The sequence below is a fragment of the Galendromus occidentalis genome, unplaced genomic scaffold, assembly GCF_000255335.2.
Source record: "Galendromus occidentalis unplaced genomic scaffold, Mocc_1.1 scf7180000077438, whole genome shotgun sequence".
Lineage (NCBI taxonomy): Eukaryota > Metazoa > Arthropoda > Arachnida > Mesostigmata > Phytoseiidae > Galendromus > Galendromus occidentalis.
This window is the reverse complement of record NW_003805426.1, coordinates 902,893-919,386: the sequence shown is the minus strand read 5'-3', so window position 1 is coordinate 919,386 and position 16,494 is coordinate 902,893. Positions and strand designations below refer to the sequence as shown.

General features: G+C 52.1%; 1 protein-coding gene across 1 annotated transcript; it reads right to left on the bottom strand.

Moving 5' to 3' along the window:
* Positions 1–2,454: 2,454 nt before the first annotated feature.
* On the bottom strand, positions 2,455–15,052 carry LOC100897685 (corticotropin-releasing factor receptor 1-like). Its single transcript, XM_003743097.2, has 11 exons — positions 14,848–15,052; positions 8,647–8,832; positions 7,863–7,957; positions 5,934–6,049; positions 5,698–5,842; positions 3,966–4,122; positions 3,729–3,859; positions 3,558–3,637; positions 3,246–3,369; positions 3,120–3,161; positions 2,455–2,706 (listed from the first exon to the last, which is right to left on the bottom strand). Exons 1-11 carry the CDS (start codon positions 15,050–15,052, stop codon positions 2,455–2,457), a joined length of 1,533 nt encoding a protein of 510 aa, XP_003743145.2.
* Positions 15,053–16,494: the final 1,442 nt, after the last annotated feature.

Genomic DNA, 16,494 nt, shown 5'->3' with positions numbered 1-16,494 from the left:
CCAGGGGTCGAATATTCGAACACCCAAGGTAGTATCGTCGGATCGTTATTTAGCCGTGACGACGGAATTGGAATAGGGGCAGAAAATCATTACGGATCCTCTGTGTGAGCATTAGATTATCGACTCGACCCGATTCTCCGCAACGGTGCCAACGGGTGAGACTTTCTCTCGGGACACCTGAACTCGGGACAAATACACGGCTTACGTGGACTACGTTAGGCTCTTGAACAAGAAGGCCGACATCTGGATATCTGAGGTTCCGATATGAAGAGAAGCTCGTGAAGCTGCATTAAAGAGTATCCGCTGTAGGCTATGCCAAGATGTCCATGTTCCCGGGCGGGATCGGCTCCGAATAAAGCACGGATGTGTTTCTCGGTCGAATGGCACCGGACTACATGCATGCACGAATCTCGACACAGAACTTGAATAGGAGCATCAGGAGCCGTCGGCATTTTGATCACGTAACCGGATCTGAGCAGAGTACACACATACATATATGCCGAGCTCCTCAGGCGGGACGCGGGTTGCGCGTGGCTCGCATACGATAGGTAGCATCGGAGAGATTTCCACAGGTAGGCAGCGATCGCCCATCGGAGCATTCCCGAAAGGAATCCAGAGCTGATCCGGCTCTGGTGAAATCGAGATCGGTAAGAAGCGAGAAGAACGAATCTTCCCCTCCATCGACGGCTCTATCGGCTCTGCTCCCCGTGATATCGCGCAAGGTCCAGACAACGGAAGGAAACTCTTCCCTCTGCCTATTTCCCATTTCCAGGGAATTGTCCAGCTTTGCTCTTGGCTTTCAATGATTGTCAGGCTTCTGAGAGAATCCATTCAACTTGTGTGACTTGCAGATCGAGATGGATTGCACCGGACTTCGAAAACGTTTCAGAGTTTCCGGGCGGGGAGTATCGACCAGAGCGGACGCTACAACTCTACGAATGGAATTTTCTGTGACAGCTCGACCGCGAGTCCCGTTGGAAAGTCCCTGCTCATCACTCTGCTTCCCCCAAAGCTTCATCAGTCGAGCTCTCGCGTCATTTCTACCGCTGGGCGACTCGTATCCGCGAAATTGAGATAAATCAAGCTCCGAGACCACCTGCAGCGTCGAGGTGATTTTTGATCCCGCCATGTCTACTCCTGGGCCAGCAAGCGCAAAAGACGGAAACTCGGTTCCGCCCTCGAAATTCCGAACCTGCAACGACGACGGTGATTTTTGATCCCGCCAGGTCTAGCCGAAATTCCGAACCTTAGCTTCCTGTCAGAGCTCCATCAATGATCGATGATTTGTCTAATTCCAGTCTTGTTGCCCATCCTTACAAAATCTGTCACAGTTCGGTCAACGCAGCGAGATCCTCTATACGAGGGGGCGTGTGGAAAGATCTCTCGACAATGAGTCCTGATGCGTCCTGACACCCATCAGAAAAATTCCCACCGAGCGACCTGAGCGTTTGGCGGCGTCATCATCTGGCACGGTTCCCTCACGTTTTTCCCTCAGGTACTGGAGCATGCCGAGCATCCGCTCCCCGCTCCCGGACGCCCTAGTACAAAAAAGACGCTCCCTCCTGCAATGCTCCCCTTCCGAGTTGGGAGGACGAAGACCACCTACCTTTACGCACGCCTCCCCCCACCCCTACGGAACTACTTGTTCGTGAGAGGTGTGTGTGCCTGGAAATCTCCCCACTGAACATGGGTGTTGGGTGGACTGGCTCTAATAGGAGATGTCACTGAGTGCGAAGGTCGCGTTCCGACTGGAATTAGATCGGATTCGGCCTCTGGAGCCTCGCCAGAAGGCGCGGCTCGCCGGTGGAAGCGCGGGAGAATTCATTTTGTTCGGAATTCTGAATAATTTCAAAGTCTCGACGTTCCATGATTCGCTCTATTTGCATCTCGTGTTTGAAGGCAGTGAGTGATTTATGTCAGGAATTCCCGGCTGGACGTAATGAAATTCGGCTCTTGATCATGGAGCAGGCGAAGCCGGCATGAATGGAAGAGAGCAGAGCAAACGAAGAGTCTCGTGCGAATTTATTCATCCTTTCGGTCATTTGCGACTTTATCCATCAATGCCTCCCGACACAAGTCTGTCATACTCCGTCAATCGTTCAAGGAGCAAAGCCCGAGGCGTTTGCTTACAGACCTCCTCTGAGGTCAAAGGTCTCTTACTCGTTCAGTTTAGGTCAGAAGTGCTCTCGCATTTGATTCAAAATCAGAATTCTCAATTCAATTTCTCTTGTCGACTTTCCAATTTCACGAAAGCTAGATACGTGACCCCTTGTCGGATTTGTGAAGTTGTTCCTACACGAGCCATGACGCTCGTCCCATTCTAACCCTACCGGGATGAAAGTTCCGAGATGTTCCCGGAGAATTCATCTCGGTGTCCTCTGCGCCTTTGCGTCCTATTGGAGACTTCCGTGCCATCCTGACGCGCATCCTTTCGGAACACCAGTGAATCGTCCATCACACGGCGTCGCATCGCACTCCTCCTCCGCTTTCCTGGCATCGTCGGTTTTCGGGAACCATTTCCATCAAGTCGACAGGCTCGGATCGTCTACGATTCCGTCGGCCTGAGGCTTGGTGGCTAGTGATCGTGGCCGTGATCGTATTTTTATTTCTATTCAATCTCTGAGATCGTTGGCTCATGCTAGAAAGCCCCGTGGGCTGCCGGCGTGCCAGGGTGCGACTGTACGCGTGGCGCACAGCATTCTGCACCTGTAAGGTGTGATGCGCATGTAAGAAACAGAGACCGATCGAAGGTTTGAAGGCCGTGACTCGGAGAGACTACATTGCCATGCCACGATGAGCGTTGTCCATTCGAGACAGAGACTCGGCAACCTATGGGAGTCTCCGATGACTGGGGTAAGACGAAAAGTCTCCGGATAGGACGATCAAGGTAGGGCAAAAGTACCAGTTTTGGAGCACTTAAGGAAATTTCCATAGACCCCCAGCTTATTTGGGTGAAGGGGGTACCAGTTATGGAACACTCCTTGGAAGTCTATGGGGAGCTCCGTGAACGGGTCACGGAGCCCCATGTTAAGAGTATAGTCTAGTCTCCGAGTCGGGGCATCACATGGTTCTTTGATCTCGGATCCGTTCCTCTTGCGACGGTTTCCCTCCGTACATACCTCGGCGTTCATGAAGCAATAAATTATTGAGACGAAGGTGCCCTGAGAATGGAGAAGCGATGCTCAGCCCAATTGTCTCAAGATAAGATTTTTCGAGAGCGGGAAACGAGCTCGGAAGCAACTCACCTGCATCGGGTGAAGGAAGGCGTTCACAATGTCGTAAATTCTCTGGTCATCAAAACGCATACAGTATATCAGATGTGTCAGACCGAACAGGGGGAATAGAATGGCAGTGGCTTTGATCGCTCGTCTGAAATACGGGAATTCCACCGCTCCACCAACTCATCCAATATCCATCCTCCAATCCGACATACATATGTTTATGGGTCTAAATGCTGTCGAACGACGGGAAAGCGTCCGAATCGACGAACTCAACCCGCATCGCTCTAGCCCCGCTAAATATGTACGGATGTGCATAAAACGACGGTGTCGACTCACGTTAGCTGATTCGTCTCAGGTCTCTTCCTACCCGAGACGAGTACAATGCGGACGATGTTTACTAGGAACAAGCTATTCACCTGGAATGCGGATATCGAGCCTGACATGCATGGAGCCGTTCTACCGCGTCGGGTATCGATGCGAAAAACGCCTGTCAAGCCTCGTGCTCACCATTAACGCCACGATCCGAGGGATGGTCAACAGTCGGATGTACGGAGAAGAACCGTAAGTGACCCAGCAGGACTTTTCTTGAGTCTTCTCCATGATGTACGCCCAAGGAAGGACGAAGAACAACGGGAGCACTGGAGATACAGCCATCCGTGTGAGAGATTCCCCACGAACATTGACTCGAGACGCGATATTCTCGCTCGAGGTACCTACTTACCTACATCGCATTGGCAAACTTACCGTACCCGATGAAATAGTAGAGCCTGAACGGGGCGTCCTGGCGGAATATCGACGTGGTCAGCCGCGAATGCAGCAGCAGACCCTCCACGAACATCCAGTTCACGGACGAAGTCGAAGAGTACATGGTTACCGTCAACGTGGTTTTGCAGAATTTCGGCTGGAACAGCGAATAAACTCGATGATTCATTTACCTCGGCGAGAGATGACGGTTGCGAGCTGTCGGAGGAATCGAGAAGTTGATTCATAACTCGTTCACGATCCTTCGTTTTTCGTATATCATAAATCAATTTCTGATGAGGACTCCTCTCTCTCTCTCTCTCTTTCTCTCCCTCCTGCCCGCCGACCGATGAAAAAAACCGGAGTCTCAGTCCGTGCACGAGTCGTACGTCTAAGGAAACAGTGGGTTTGGGTAAATAATAAAGGGGGTGATAGCGCCAAGAAAAATCGGTCGACCATTGTTTGCGTCCCGGCATGTGGCGATGGCGGCTCCGTCCATCCGGAAGGGCCGGCCGTAACAAAAGGACTACGTGTTGGCGGCTTAAGCCCCGAAGTAGGGGATTCCCGACGAAACTCACGTCCCGCGAGAACTCTCTGTCTGGAGAGAGCCTAGAAGTTTGTTTGCGTGTCATCTTTGCCACGTCTCCGTCAGAAACCCCGTTCAGGGATCTTGCTCGACAGAGTTCGGAGGCGTATTCTCGACGTGTAGAATAATTTGAGGGTTTCGCCCGCCAGCATTCAGCGCGATCGGCGTCGACATCTGGACTTATCGAATGAAAGTCGTCGATACAGATCATGTCGACTCAATTAGGTCCATAATAATAATTACTGATTGGATTGTTTCCCTTCGAATCTAAGGCGGTCGGACATTCACCCGACCCGCGGAAAAGCTACGCGAGTGCGGAAACGGAGGTTCGAGTTTCACTAGGAACCTCCTGAGAGTTCTCGACTCGAAGAAGTTTCGCACTCGTGTAGAGTGCGTCTCATCGGAACTCCAGATGCAATGATAACGCAAAGCGGGAACTGTCCTCCCCAACTCAGAATAATTAACGAGCGGGAGCACCGCGACGGGGCGAAATTCGCGGCTGATCTCGCACGAGAGGGCTGTAGCTCCACTCTGGAGGAACAACACACTTTTCAACGCTCGACTGGAAATAACAAGCGCGGAAACCGGAGCCCTCCACTTTCACACGTCCATTATCCCTCCAGTCAGTTTTCTCTCGCCTGTTCAATTCAACCGAATTCATTATAGCTTCAGTGGAGAAGGATCCACGAGGGAAGCCGCTAATTTGAAGAGCGTATCCTAGCGACTAAATCGCGGGGAATGGTAATTTCTCTCCATCTGACCCAGAGGCCGGGAGGAGACCCGACTGGAACGCTCCGCTCCATTTGTTCCAGCCGAGACATCTTCTTCCTCTACTCGATGATCAGCTCAACAGCTCCCACGCTCTTCAGACGGTTCGGATTAGAGAGGAGCGAAGCAATGCATTCTCGCTGTCACCCTCGAGCGCAAACCTAAAATCCGCTGTTAAAGGGTTCGCTTTCGACGTCTCGCGGCTTGAGTTCCGGCTTGGAGTCGTGTTCACTTCCCGGAAGAGCCGACAAGCCACAAGCGAATGGCACGGCAGTGGGAGGCGAGACTCTGTGTTGTTCCGCGCGGGACTCCGGGGAGAGGAGTTCGCCTGACCGTAAACAATGAAGATTCATTTTCGTCCATCCCGAGGGTCCCACTTACGTAGTAGCGGATGTGCGGCATTATCAAGTATCGGTGACCTGCATTCACAACATTCGGTAAACTAGTCGCGAATGCTGCTAAAGAATACATGAAAAGAGACAGTGAGAGACACATGTGAACTTTCGTTCGCGGGCAGTGGAGTTTCCTGGAAACGAGAATAGGATTTTTCATATACGATTATTCGGCTGTGCATTTGCCTCGAATTTCGTCAAAATTTATCATCGTGTTTAGCTCACCGAAATCGGCTAAAGATATAGAATGTTATCAACAAGAAGAACATCGATGAACAAGACCCAGCCAGCATGATTCTACCTAAAAGTAACTGATGTGGCGTCATGGGTTCCGGGGCGACCTGTGAAGAGAGAAGAACTTTTTACGTCAAGTCCTTTTAATCGTTCCCTCGCCCTTCTGACAGAGTCATCATCCTGACACATTTCCGCGGAGATCCGCGACCGGAGGATGTAAGCAAATACAACTCCGTCCTCCACGATCGAGACGACGTGGCGGTCGCTCTTGACTGCGGACAATCAAGCTCATCGCGCCGCTCAGTGAGACCCGTACTGCTCGCCGAAGCGGACAACGGAGCAACACAACAAAGCAACTCAGGAGAAATCAGAGATAATATCACTTTTTCCAGCTGCGACAAATAGGACTTCCCTCGCAGAGGAACAAACATAGAGTTCCTCAAGCGAGCAGTGTCATTCCAGGGACCCCAAGCTGATCCGGAATGGGGACCAGATATCTGTTCTCCCTCTGCTGGTGGAAGAGTTTCTCGGAGCTCATATCGTCCATCGATTCGAAGCTCGATGGAGAGGTGACCTGCTGCGGAGGTTTCCCGACATGGTCACCACCTCCTCGGGCCCAGGGAAAAAAGACGCGTATCTCTGAAATCCTGAACTCCTGCCCGGGAGGAGCCTCGTCGAAAACTATGGAGAATTCCGCAGCGTTCCGTGACATCTCCGTTTTTGCTTCCCGAAGCTGCGAAACTCCAACAGCCACGTTGACTTTTTCTGGGAGTCCCATTCGCTAGGAGCAGGAGCTATACATTCGATATGGGAGCACTGATTGCGAGCGAATTTTTCCCTGAACTCTCGCTTGGAGCCTCATATGCTTCGAGCGTAAATCCGAGATACAGTTCATCGCCCGAAACTTGGGTGAAGCGATAATCAAGGGACAGGTCGAAGATTGCATCTCGACTCAAGGAATTCCCTCGCCCGTCGGAATTCGTCTGAGAAGCGGGAGCGTACTCAACAAGTAGGGTCGTCCACCGCTGGCCCTTCGCAAGTGGCTCGCTCGACTGAAACCTCGCGTGAAAGGTCTGGAATGTTCAATCACTTTCTTCGGGAAGGCTTATCCGAGCGGCTCCGCGCCGTACATCAACACTTGCGAAAGTGCGAATTTTTTCACCATCGGTTAAACCTTTTGGGCTGATCCCTGGCCCCGTCAACCTCTCGCCCATGTCTAGCTTCTGCGAGCGAGGTCCGGACCTTCCTCAGAATGAAGCCATGGGAACATCACGCGGATACTCGGCAGTCGGGTTCGACTCCGCATGCGGTTTCGTAAGTAGGCTTCCGCACCCCACGAATCGCGGTCATCGATAGCCGGCGAGGCTCGCTAGCTACAAAATCCCCGCGGCTCCGGTGGTATGATCGGGTTCGGGAGCGTCGATTAGAAGTGAGTCTCCTCGGACTGAGATTTCTGATGGTATTTGGCAGTCCATCGTCTCGAGGGAGAGATTGTTTCCATTCAGGTCGTCGAAACTTCCGGGTTCGGCCCGATGGTAGTTTTCAGATGATAAGGCTCTGCTCTCCTCATGGGCTTTGTCGATACGAGTCGTCGAAAAAGTCGGTGAAAGGGTGTGTGCGCGTGTGCATTCCGTTGACCATTAACGCGCCCCCTCTTGAACTTATGGAGCTATCGTTACCGTTTCATCCCTAATGGAAACGCTATGTGTGTCTACGCTCAAATCGTAGGGTCGGGTTGTGGGCTGATTATTGGATTCGTCCCATCGATTGCCGATTGATTGTCAGATCTGACGTGAGATCTTCATTTTTCCATGAAGTCTCTCCAGCCAAGGACTCGTTGGAAGGGAGAATTCTCGGGGGGAGAATTCACTCCTGTCGCCTGTTCTACTCGAACATATGCTAGTGATCGGCAATACTCACTCTGTCGATATAATTGCCCATCGATTCACATGCTCTATAGTCGGTGCTGTTGATCCAGCTCCCGTCGGAGCCGCATCGACGAAACGCGTACAAATCTGGAAAAGTCAACTCGGTCAAAGGAGAAAAAGGACATATCGGCATCTTCCGCTAGAGGTATGTTTATTTCTGAATCAAGTTCCATCAGCAAAGATTTGAGGGAACGTATCTAAGAACCCAAGTTCACGCAAGAAGCCGCTGTCAACGGAATAGCGTGGGTACGGACGGAATATCGAAAACGGAGAGAATCTCCGAGGTTTTATGCAAATGGAGCTCCCTACTACGTTTCACTTGCTCTCACTCAGTCGCAGTAGGACCGTACTCGATCACGAATGGATGCAAATGTCCCGAGAAGCAATTTAGGGGGGATCGAAGCATTAAAATTGACGGTTCCCAGCGGCATAATGTCCGAAAAAGGTTCCTGAAGGTCGCTCCGAGTTGAGACGGTGCGCAGTGCACACTACGCGAAGCTTGCATCTGCAGTACATGCAACGTTGTTGGAAACTCAGTGAGAATCGCTCCCCCGATACGAGGCTTTATCCTGACGAGTGAAGACAGACGCACTCAGGTGTTTCAAAAGAGAGAGAAACATGCGGGAAACGCAATAAAACACCACATGCACACCAAATCACGACTTGGGCCGTCATTTGAATTCGTTTCGAAAGAAACGCTCCCCTGAAGACAGAAAAAAATACGCCATTCTCCGCGTGGTTGCGCTTCCGAGGCGGCGATTCGAGGCGGTACGTACTTTTGAAGAAATGTCTCGCCGGTTCCAAGTCAGCCGGTATTGTGTGATTGTAGTGAGCTCTGAAAATATGCTCACAGTGCTTCACTAATGTGTAATTGGCTGGGACAGGAGGACTGCAAGCAATGTGATCCAGATCTGGCGGACAAAACGTACCGCTGAGAAATCTTCCCGCCGGACTCAAAGAATCTGCGAAGGAGAGAGTAGCTGGTTAGGAGAAGAAACATTCGTTTCCGTACAGCTCGAACGCATGGGGAAAACGGATTATTCCGCAGACGCCGAGCCTGGATATCGAGTGGAGAAGGCTTCAGCTAAAAGCTCTTAGACAGCATTGAATTGTCTCGCTCGCCGGAGTTGAGCACAGCGCCCTAAGCCGCGAGATTAGGGCGGGGAAATGCCTCGAAAAACTCTTCGGAAGTCCAGTCAACGGAAAACGTTTGGTTAGAATCCTTCGGGGCCATTCCTCGCTCAGCGATCGCACGAAATTAAGCGCCCGCGCTCCCGGCGGTGCCTTGTTCTCACTACCCAACCGCTGTGAACTCGCTTCTGCTTATGCCTGACTTCTTATCTGTAGTGCGCAATGAAAAAAACGCCGGCTTGCTCAGAGTGCAAACATCCGGCTGCAGCTGAGCTCCGTGCTCGGAAGCGATCTGTTCGAATCATAAATGTTCCGCTTCTTTGCCTCCCGAGTTCTCCCTTGTTCCGGTCGGGCGTTCCGGGGATTCGGGAAATGCTCATAATCCTGGCTGGCTCGCTAGCGAACCATACAACTGAAAACCCCTATCACCGTCGACTGTCGCGACGAGATGGCGCGACAGAAGAGTCCATATTGGAGGGTACATAGGGGTTTATCAGAGTTTTCGAGTCGATCAAAGCCGGGACCGGGCGGCGGCGGAGATCTCGATCTTTTCAACGCGGATGTCAAAACGGATGTCAAAACGGAACGACAGGTCAAGTGGGACGTGAGATCTGCTCGGGCCCGCGTTGACGTTGAGCGCGATGAAGTAGATATCGGAATTCCGCGGGGAGAGGTCCAACGACGAGAAGAATGAGAAAAAAATTATCTCTCGCTTCCGTACAGTGCAGGAGAGGTGACGTTCCGGTGGCCTCCTGAAAATGACGAGAAAATGCCGAAGCGGAACAAGTGCGGACACGAGTTTCGAAATAAAGACAAAAAACTTCTGCACGCTATATTGGAGCCATCAGCAGACTCGGCCGCTCCAAGGACGAGGAGCGGTGATGATCTCCAAGAGGTTCTTTCCACGGCGAAAAGCACTCCGTCGCTCACTCACAGAGCATGATCGTCGGGACATGCTCGAATTCAACTACAGCAGAATGTCGTTATAGTAGACTCCTACATAGAGCACTTTCGCTTACACCAAGCGACATTTCGCTCCGGACCTCCTATACCCATATACCCTCGGCGTATGTTGGTCGCATAGCTTGTAATGGATTTCGGTGATTGCGGACGTTTTCCGTCGCCTCTTGGAAGTACCGCACAATGAGACTGTTCTGTTTATGCGATACGACCCCGCCGGTTGTAACCAGGATCGTGACTTCACGACGAGAATTCCATGTCCCGTCGATTACTTCCAATCGTAAAATGCCCCGTGGGACTCTCACGAAGAGGAGAAATGTCTCGTAGACGAATGACAGAGTAGTTCGCGCGGAGGATTGTTGCCGCCCTCCCAACGGACCACCGAGCGTAGTATTCGCTGGTCGCAATTCTATTTCAAGCTGTCCGCAAAAAGGAATCAAGATACCATGGCTCGGCCACGAAACAATATTGTCGATGAACCGACAGCGGTATTGCTTAGCATTACAGATGAAGGACAGTGTTATTGCTCAATAAAAGCGATACAAGCCCGAACGAGAAGCACTCTACTCGAGGGACCGAGGCCGGTAGGAATCTCGACAAAGCCGTTCTTAGAATGAAGAGCCTCGCATATCAGGCAGACTGAGGCAAAAAAAAACGGGACAAAATCATGACCAGGAGCAACCGAAGCCGCGTCACTGGATATCCCTTGTGTGTGTAGGCGAGCGGAAATTCCGTCCGGAGAGAATAAGCACATTCATAAGTCGGATGTGTGCTTATTCAGTGGCTTCATTCCGTTTTCCGAAGGGTACGTTCCAGGCAGACGAGCACGCGCGTCCCAGCCGAGCTGCACATGGGCTTCGCCGGCGAGCGTGGAAAGCTAGCGTGTTGAAGAGCTCTGACACCTTGATCTCCTCAGGAGAACCGACGACGAATATGGATATGAGTCTTGGATTCTGTGTCATCTTGGCCCGCCACGGGATGCTCGTCAGGTCAATCATGGACGCGGTGAGTTCTCCTGCCGGAGCTGTGCTTGATCACCGGTCCGACTCCGCTTTTCGTGCCCTCGACGATCCTTCCGGGACGAGCTAGTCGGAGGATGGTGATCTGAGAGAAGTTCCTCCGGATTGACTTCTTTTTCCCCGCAGAGGGAACTGATGACTATGCACCGTTACGATGATGACACTATTCAGTGAATTGAAGTTCTCGCTCCGGATCGCGATGATCCCTCCAGCCCGGGTAGTCGGAGCATCGCGGACCCATTGACTGGACGTCTTTTTACCCGTCCCGAGTGGGAATGGTACCCCAGTACCCAGTACCGCTTGGGGATCCCAGATGTCTAGAAGAGCCGACCGGGTTTTATGTTTGTCTGACTTCTGCTCCGAATCAGAGGCACGGGTGAATTGCCGGAGGTCTTTTGAAAATCTACAGCCTACATCTCTTCTAGCTCGGGACAGTCACAATGGGAGGGCAATCAGCATTGACGACGCGACGTCTCCACAGCGTCGTATTAGCGGTCGGTAGCTCACGACCCGAAAGCCTGCAGTCTGTCCACCCATTCACTGCGGATTCCGAGGCAGTGAAAGCTATGGCACTGCGTTGACTCGTATCAAGATCGAACGCAGGAGAAACCCCTACAGAAACTCCCGGGAGTCCCGAACAGAGCACCTGGAGCAACGGGGGAGGAGTGGCGGTATGGGACCTGCGACATCGAGAATACGGAAGCCGAGCCACTTATCGGAGGCATTATAGAATACGGATGCGGCGATGGGTTGTTGCCCCATCGACGACGCGGAGGCCAGACGCATTCCTTAGAGCCCAATTACGATCTCTCGGAGTCGCAGTCCATCTCTTCCTCGCTATCTGTTTTCCGTCATCTGAGACAGAATAAGGTCGATACTCCATCCGAGGGGGGACGATGGTCGGCGGAAGCCAATTATGAGCTTGATATTTTTTCCAAAGTCGCAGACAGACACAGCACTTTCGGGCACTTGGCACGAAGCCGTCTCTATTGCGTAATCTAATGAACTCTACGCCGAGCCTGAATATTAGTGGTGTTCGGGCTTGTTGCGCATATTCTCATCTACACGGAAAACCGTCCGCGGCGCGATGCATATATTAGGCTCCTTATCCCACATCCGGGGATTCGTTTTGTCAAGTTGCTTCTTTGTCCTATTCAGTCAGCGGGGTACGTGTAAGGATGATAACTCGCTTCTGCCACGTCCAGTGGTCCCGACAGACACTTAGAGGTCGCGGAGGAATCCGCGCCCCAAGGAGCTAGTCGTGGCCTCCGAGAAGAGCTCAGCAGAGATACGAAAAATAATAAAGTGGTGTTGAATGCTCCCATTCAGCACGGGTACGTCGAACGAATTTTGACGATAGTGCGGTAGTAAGTAGACTCCCGTGATTATCTGTAAAGAATAAAAGCGCCCCATCGAGCGGCGGACAAGCAGCAGGGTGGACATGGGGAGCCGATCAATCAGGGCCGGAATCACGTGTTGCTGGGGATCGGACCCGCTTCATTGGAGCGCCGAGTCCTGGCACGGGGGATTTGTTTCTCCCAGTCAGCATCTCTGTCCATTCTCCACCGTGAATGAGCGAGCGAGCTGATCGCAGAGATCCTTTCGCACGCAACGTGTACTCTGCTAGTGTGAACGAAGCAATCGAAGATCTATACGTCACTTGATTCCTGAGGTTCCTTCGCCTCGGATTCTGGCACGGTCAACGAAGCACAATGATCACAGGGTGGGAAGCTTCCTTTCGGTTGGGAAACGCACTCGAGACACCTCATTCGAGCCTCTTCCCGTTTTCCGCAGTCTGGATCTTCTCCTTCAAGCGTCTTTCCCAGCCGTGAGCAAGTGTCCCGTTCTTTGGTCATGGTGTTTTTTAGGCAGGCATGCGACCAGATGCCTGCTCCTTTCTATCGGAGTCAGCTTCCTTCTACCATGCGCTCTAGTATCCCCCTAATCGGAGCGGAGCTAGATTTTCGGTACACAAAAGCAGAACTCCAGTCCGGCCGAGCCTGAAGAGCACAAAAGAATCCGGATCGGCCCCAACGACGAGAGAGTTTTCCGGCGGCTCGGTTCTGAATCCGGCGACAAATATCAGCGGACGAATGCCCCCGAGATCTTCAATCCCGTTGATTCGCTCGGAAGTCGAGGGCAATCAATGATCTCGTACATGCAGGAGAGTGATCGCCTCGATTTCAGGACGAGGGAGCTCTGTACCGATCTCCGGCACAACTCCGACACGTAGGTACGATAGGATTTCCTCAGTTCCCGCTCCAGGGAAAGCAGCTGATAATCGATATCCTATGGATCGACTCGTGAAACTTTACTGTATCTCAGAAAGTCTCGTTTATGTACGCCAGATGCAGGATATCTGCTTGGAGAACGAACACTGTCAGGCTCACCCCCTCCGAATTGCCGCTCAAGTCTTGATGCTCGTAGGGTTTTTCGCTTCCTCGGTCATCACTCTGCTCGTAAGGATTCCCTACGCAAGCGAGGCGAGTGCGGTGACCGATTGCCCACCTTGCTGAACGATCAGGAAGATCATATCCCAGATACTCCGCGAAATTAAGTCATCAGCATTATAATGAGCGGAGCCGCCATTCCCTGACATGTTATCAGCAGCCCCTCACGCTCCGGGGAGGACCGAACTGGGAACGTGTTTCCGTCGGGATTATGCGCTTTCATCGGGAAGAAGGGAAAATCCTGCAAACTTTCGAATAATATCGACATATATTGATGGAGTTTCTCGATATTCATCGAATGTTCACGTTTTCCTCATATGAGCGCTGGAGGACGGAAAAAAGCGCTTGCAGAAAGGATCACGGATCGATGCATCATTCGCAAAATACGGAGCACCCATTCAATTCGCGACAAGTTAGACGCCAATTCGTCAAGTGGCCCCAGACGTCAGGTGATGATGACATTCCACTCGGTCCAAGTAAGTATTTGGGATCTTCGGATGCCCTTATCAGAGCGAGTCGGCGTTCCGTTCCACCTTTCCGCTGCGTATTCTGTCTCTCGAAAATTTTCCAGGGAGAGATCTCTCGGAGCAGCTGGGAGGGGGAGGAGGATAGGCTTTCGTAAAAGTCCAACCCGCGTAAGGAGTCGGCAGCTAATGGAGATCCCGCTCCGCAAATAGGGGACGAGTTCTTCTCGATCGAATCAGGCGGACAAAGAGCTAAATTTAATATGTTTCATCTGCTCTACAAGTGCACCATGGATTAAATGAGCAAACAGGACCACTATGGTTCCATCCAGCGACCCCATTCATTCCGGATAAGACTATTGCGAAATTCGTCTGACATCCCCTTGTCGAGGAATTCGCTACGGAAGAGGTGTGTGGCGCGCATAGAAATCCGAATGCTAGTAATTTGTCTTTTTCAGCTTATGGAACGAGAGCATTGGAGCAAGAAAATCTCAAGGGTCCCGGACAACGTCAAGCTCAGCCCATCCGTACTGAAAGAAATAGGCGAGGTCGGATCGGAGCCGTGGGTGACAGAGCTTCAAAAGGTCATTTCGGGCTCCTCCTCACAGGAGTTGTACTTTTAAAGCCGGATCAGGTGATGAAACTCTGAACTCCAGCGGTGGGAGCTTCGGTTGTCGTCTCATCAAACAAATAATCTATGGTCCACCTCTGGAGGTGCCTGCTGTCCCTTAGCCCTGGAGACGACGAATTCTGTCTTCGACGCTCGAGTCTGTGTCTTCGTCGGTCCCTATGATCTGATACATCTGGTTGTCAAAACTCTTGGTGCGGTCCAGAGTATATACCCACGACGGAACCACGGGCGAGCTCAGGCGTTCAATATCCATTGGCTCCGTTCGACCCTCGGCGGCAGACTCTCGTAAACTAGGGCCCTTTCTTCACGAACTCGAACTCACTATTGACGTCGGCGGGTTGGAGCGCCAAACACTCGTCAGCATCGGTGATTTTCAAATACTGTCGGTCGTAGACGTTGTATTCCGAAGCGAGGTTCAAGTCGAGCGTGTAGTTGATCGGCGGCGGTGGACTCCTGTGCCGGTGATGGTTTTTCTCTCTGATTCTTTTTCTGGCGTCGTACACGGTCTCATTGGCCAAACGAGTCATCGTGTGCGGATGCGATTTTCGTGGATATATTTTTTCGAACGTGTTCCGTAAAAACACAGTCAGTGCTTAGGCGCCTCCATTTCACACCGCGGGAAGCTACGATGAGGACTCCGCCGGGAACCGACGTTGAGCTGACACTACGGAATCGTAAAAGTGTACACACTCAGGGATGGTGGAACGTTGCCCGTTTCAGGTTGGCATGTTGACACAATGTTTCTACCACGCACAGAAATTACAAGACCGAGTACAGAACTTGAGGGCTCCACCAGAATCCAGGAGAGAAGTCTGGTTGTGCCCGCGCTCAGGACTGGGTTCGCTCTCGGTGGGGAACTATTCTCCACGTTGTCTCGACCCAGACCCTCACCCGCTTTGCGTGGCGCCCTCAGCGGGAACGGCCACAGACAGGCGGCCGACCAACTCAGACAGCCCCATTTGCGGCATATCCGCTCTGGGCTCGGCTCTAAATTGCACACTATGCCGTTAGCATCTTTCGTTCGAGATACGTCTGTGGGCAACACTCGAGCTTGCGTCAACCACGGGCTTTAGCCGCGGCTCATGTTAAAAAATCACGCGGAAAATGAGCGCTTGCTGAATCCAAGTTTTCTCGGCTCACGTGAACAGCTTCATGAGACTCCCCAACAACGCATGGAGGCGGTGAATTCCGGGGAATATCTGGGAAGACGTTGCGGAAATCCAGGATGTTCCCTCGTGAGCAATCGTTTGTGCTGATTGTTCCCCCCATTCCGAACGCGATCTAGGAACGACGACTTTTGATATTTTTGTTGGACGCGCGTCGAGAGGAAGAGTCGGAAGGCAATTGTGTCTATATTCCCCGAGATTCGGAGAACGCCCCGACGTATCAAGTATCAATAAGGACGTCAGTCGCGAAGTCCAATCGAAGGCCGCTGGGCTCATCATGACTGACAATCAGGTCCCGATGAACTCGGGATACATGCCCACAATACGCTTCCTGACGGATTCTCATATTCCGCCAGTGAGGGCGCCCCGGAAACGTCAGATGAATAGCCCGATGTAATCAATGATGGTAGTGCGTTCCTCATGCTTCGTACTGGTAGTCGCCCTCATCCCGGGAGTTCTTCGCCCTTCCATCGAGTTTCTCCTGCGCCCGTACTTTGCGAATACATCCGGAGTGCAGGGATTCACATTTCGGAGGCATCGTTCCGAGTGTGACTTGTTCTCTGCGGTACAAATCCTTTACGAGCACCTGCACGCTTGACTATCACAAGGACTTCCCTGGCGCATTGGTTAAACTTGTCTTGCGGGCTCATGTACGCTCGGCCGAGTCACTGGGAGAGACATCCTGATGATGGACGAAAGCCATCTCTGGGGGACATTCCAGTTGTTCCTTGATGGGTGAGTTCCTAGATCTTCTCATTCCGTGAGACCCAATTCCCGTGCAGGGAACGGACAGTTCCCGAGGA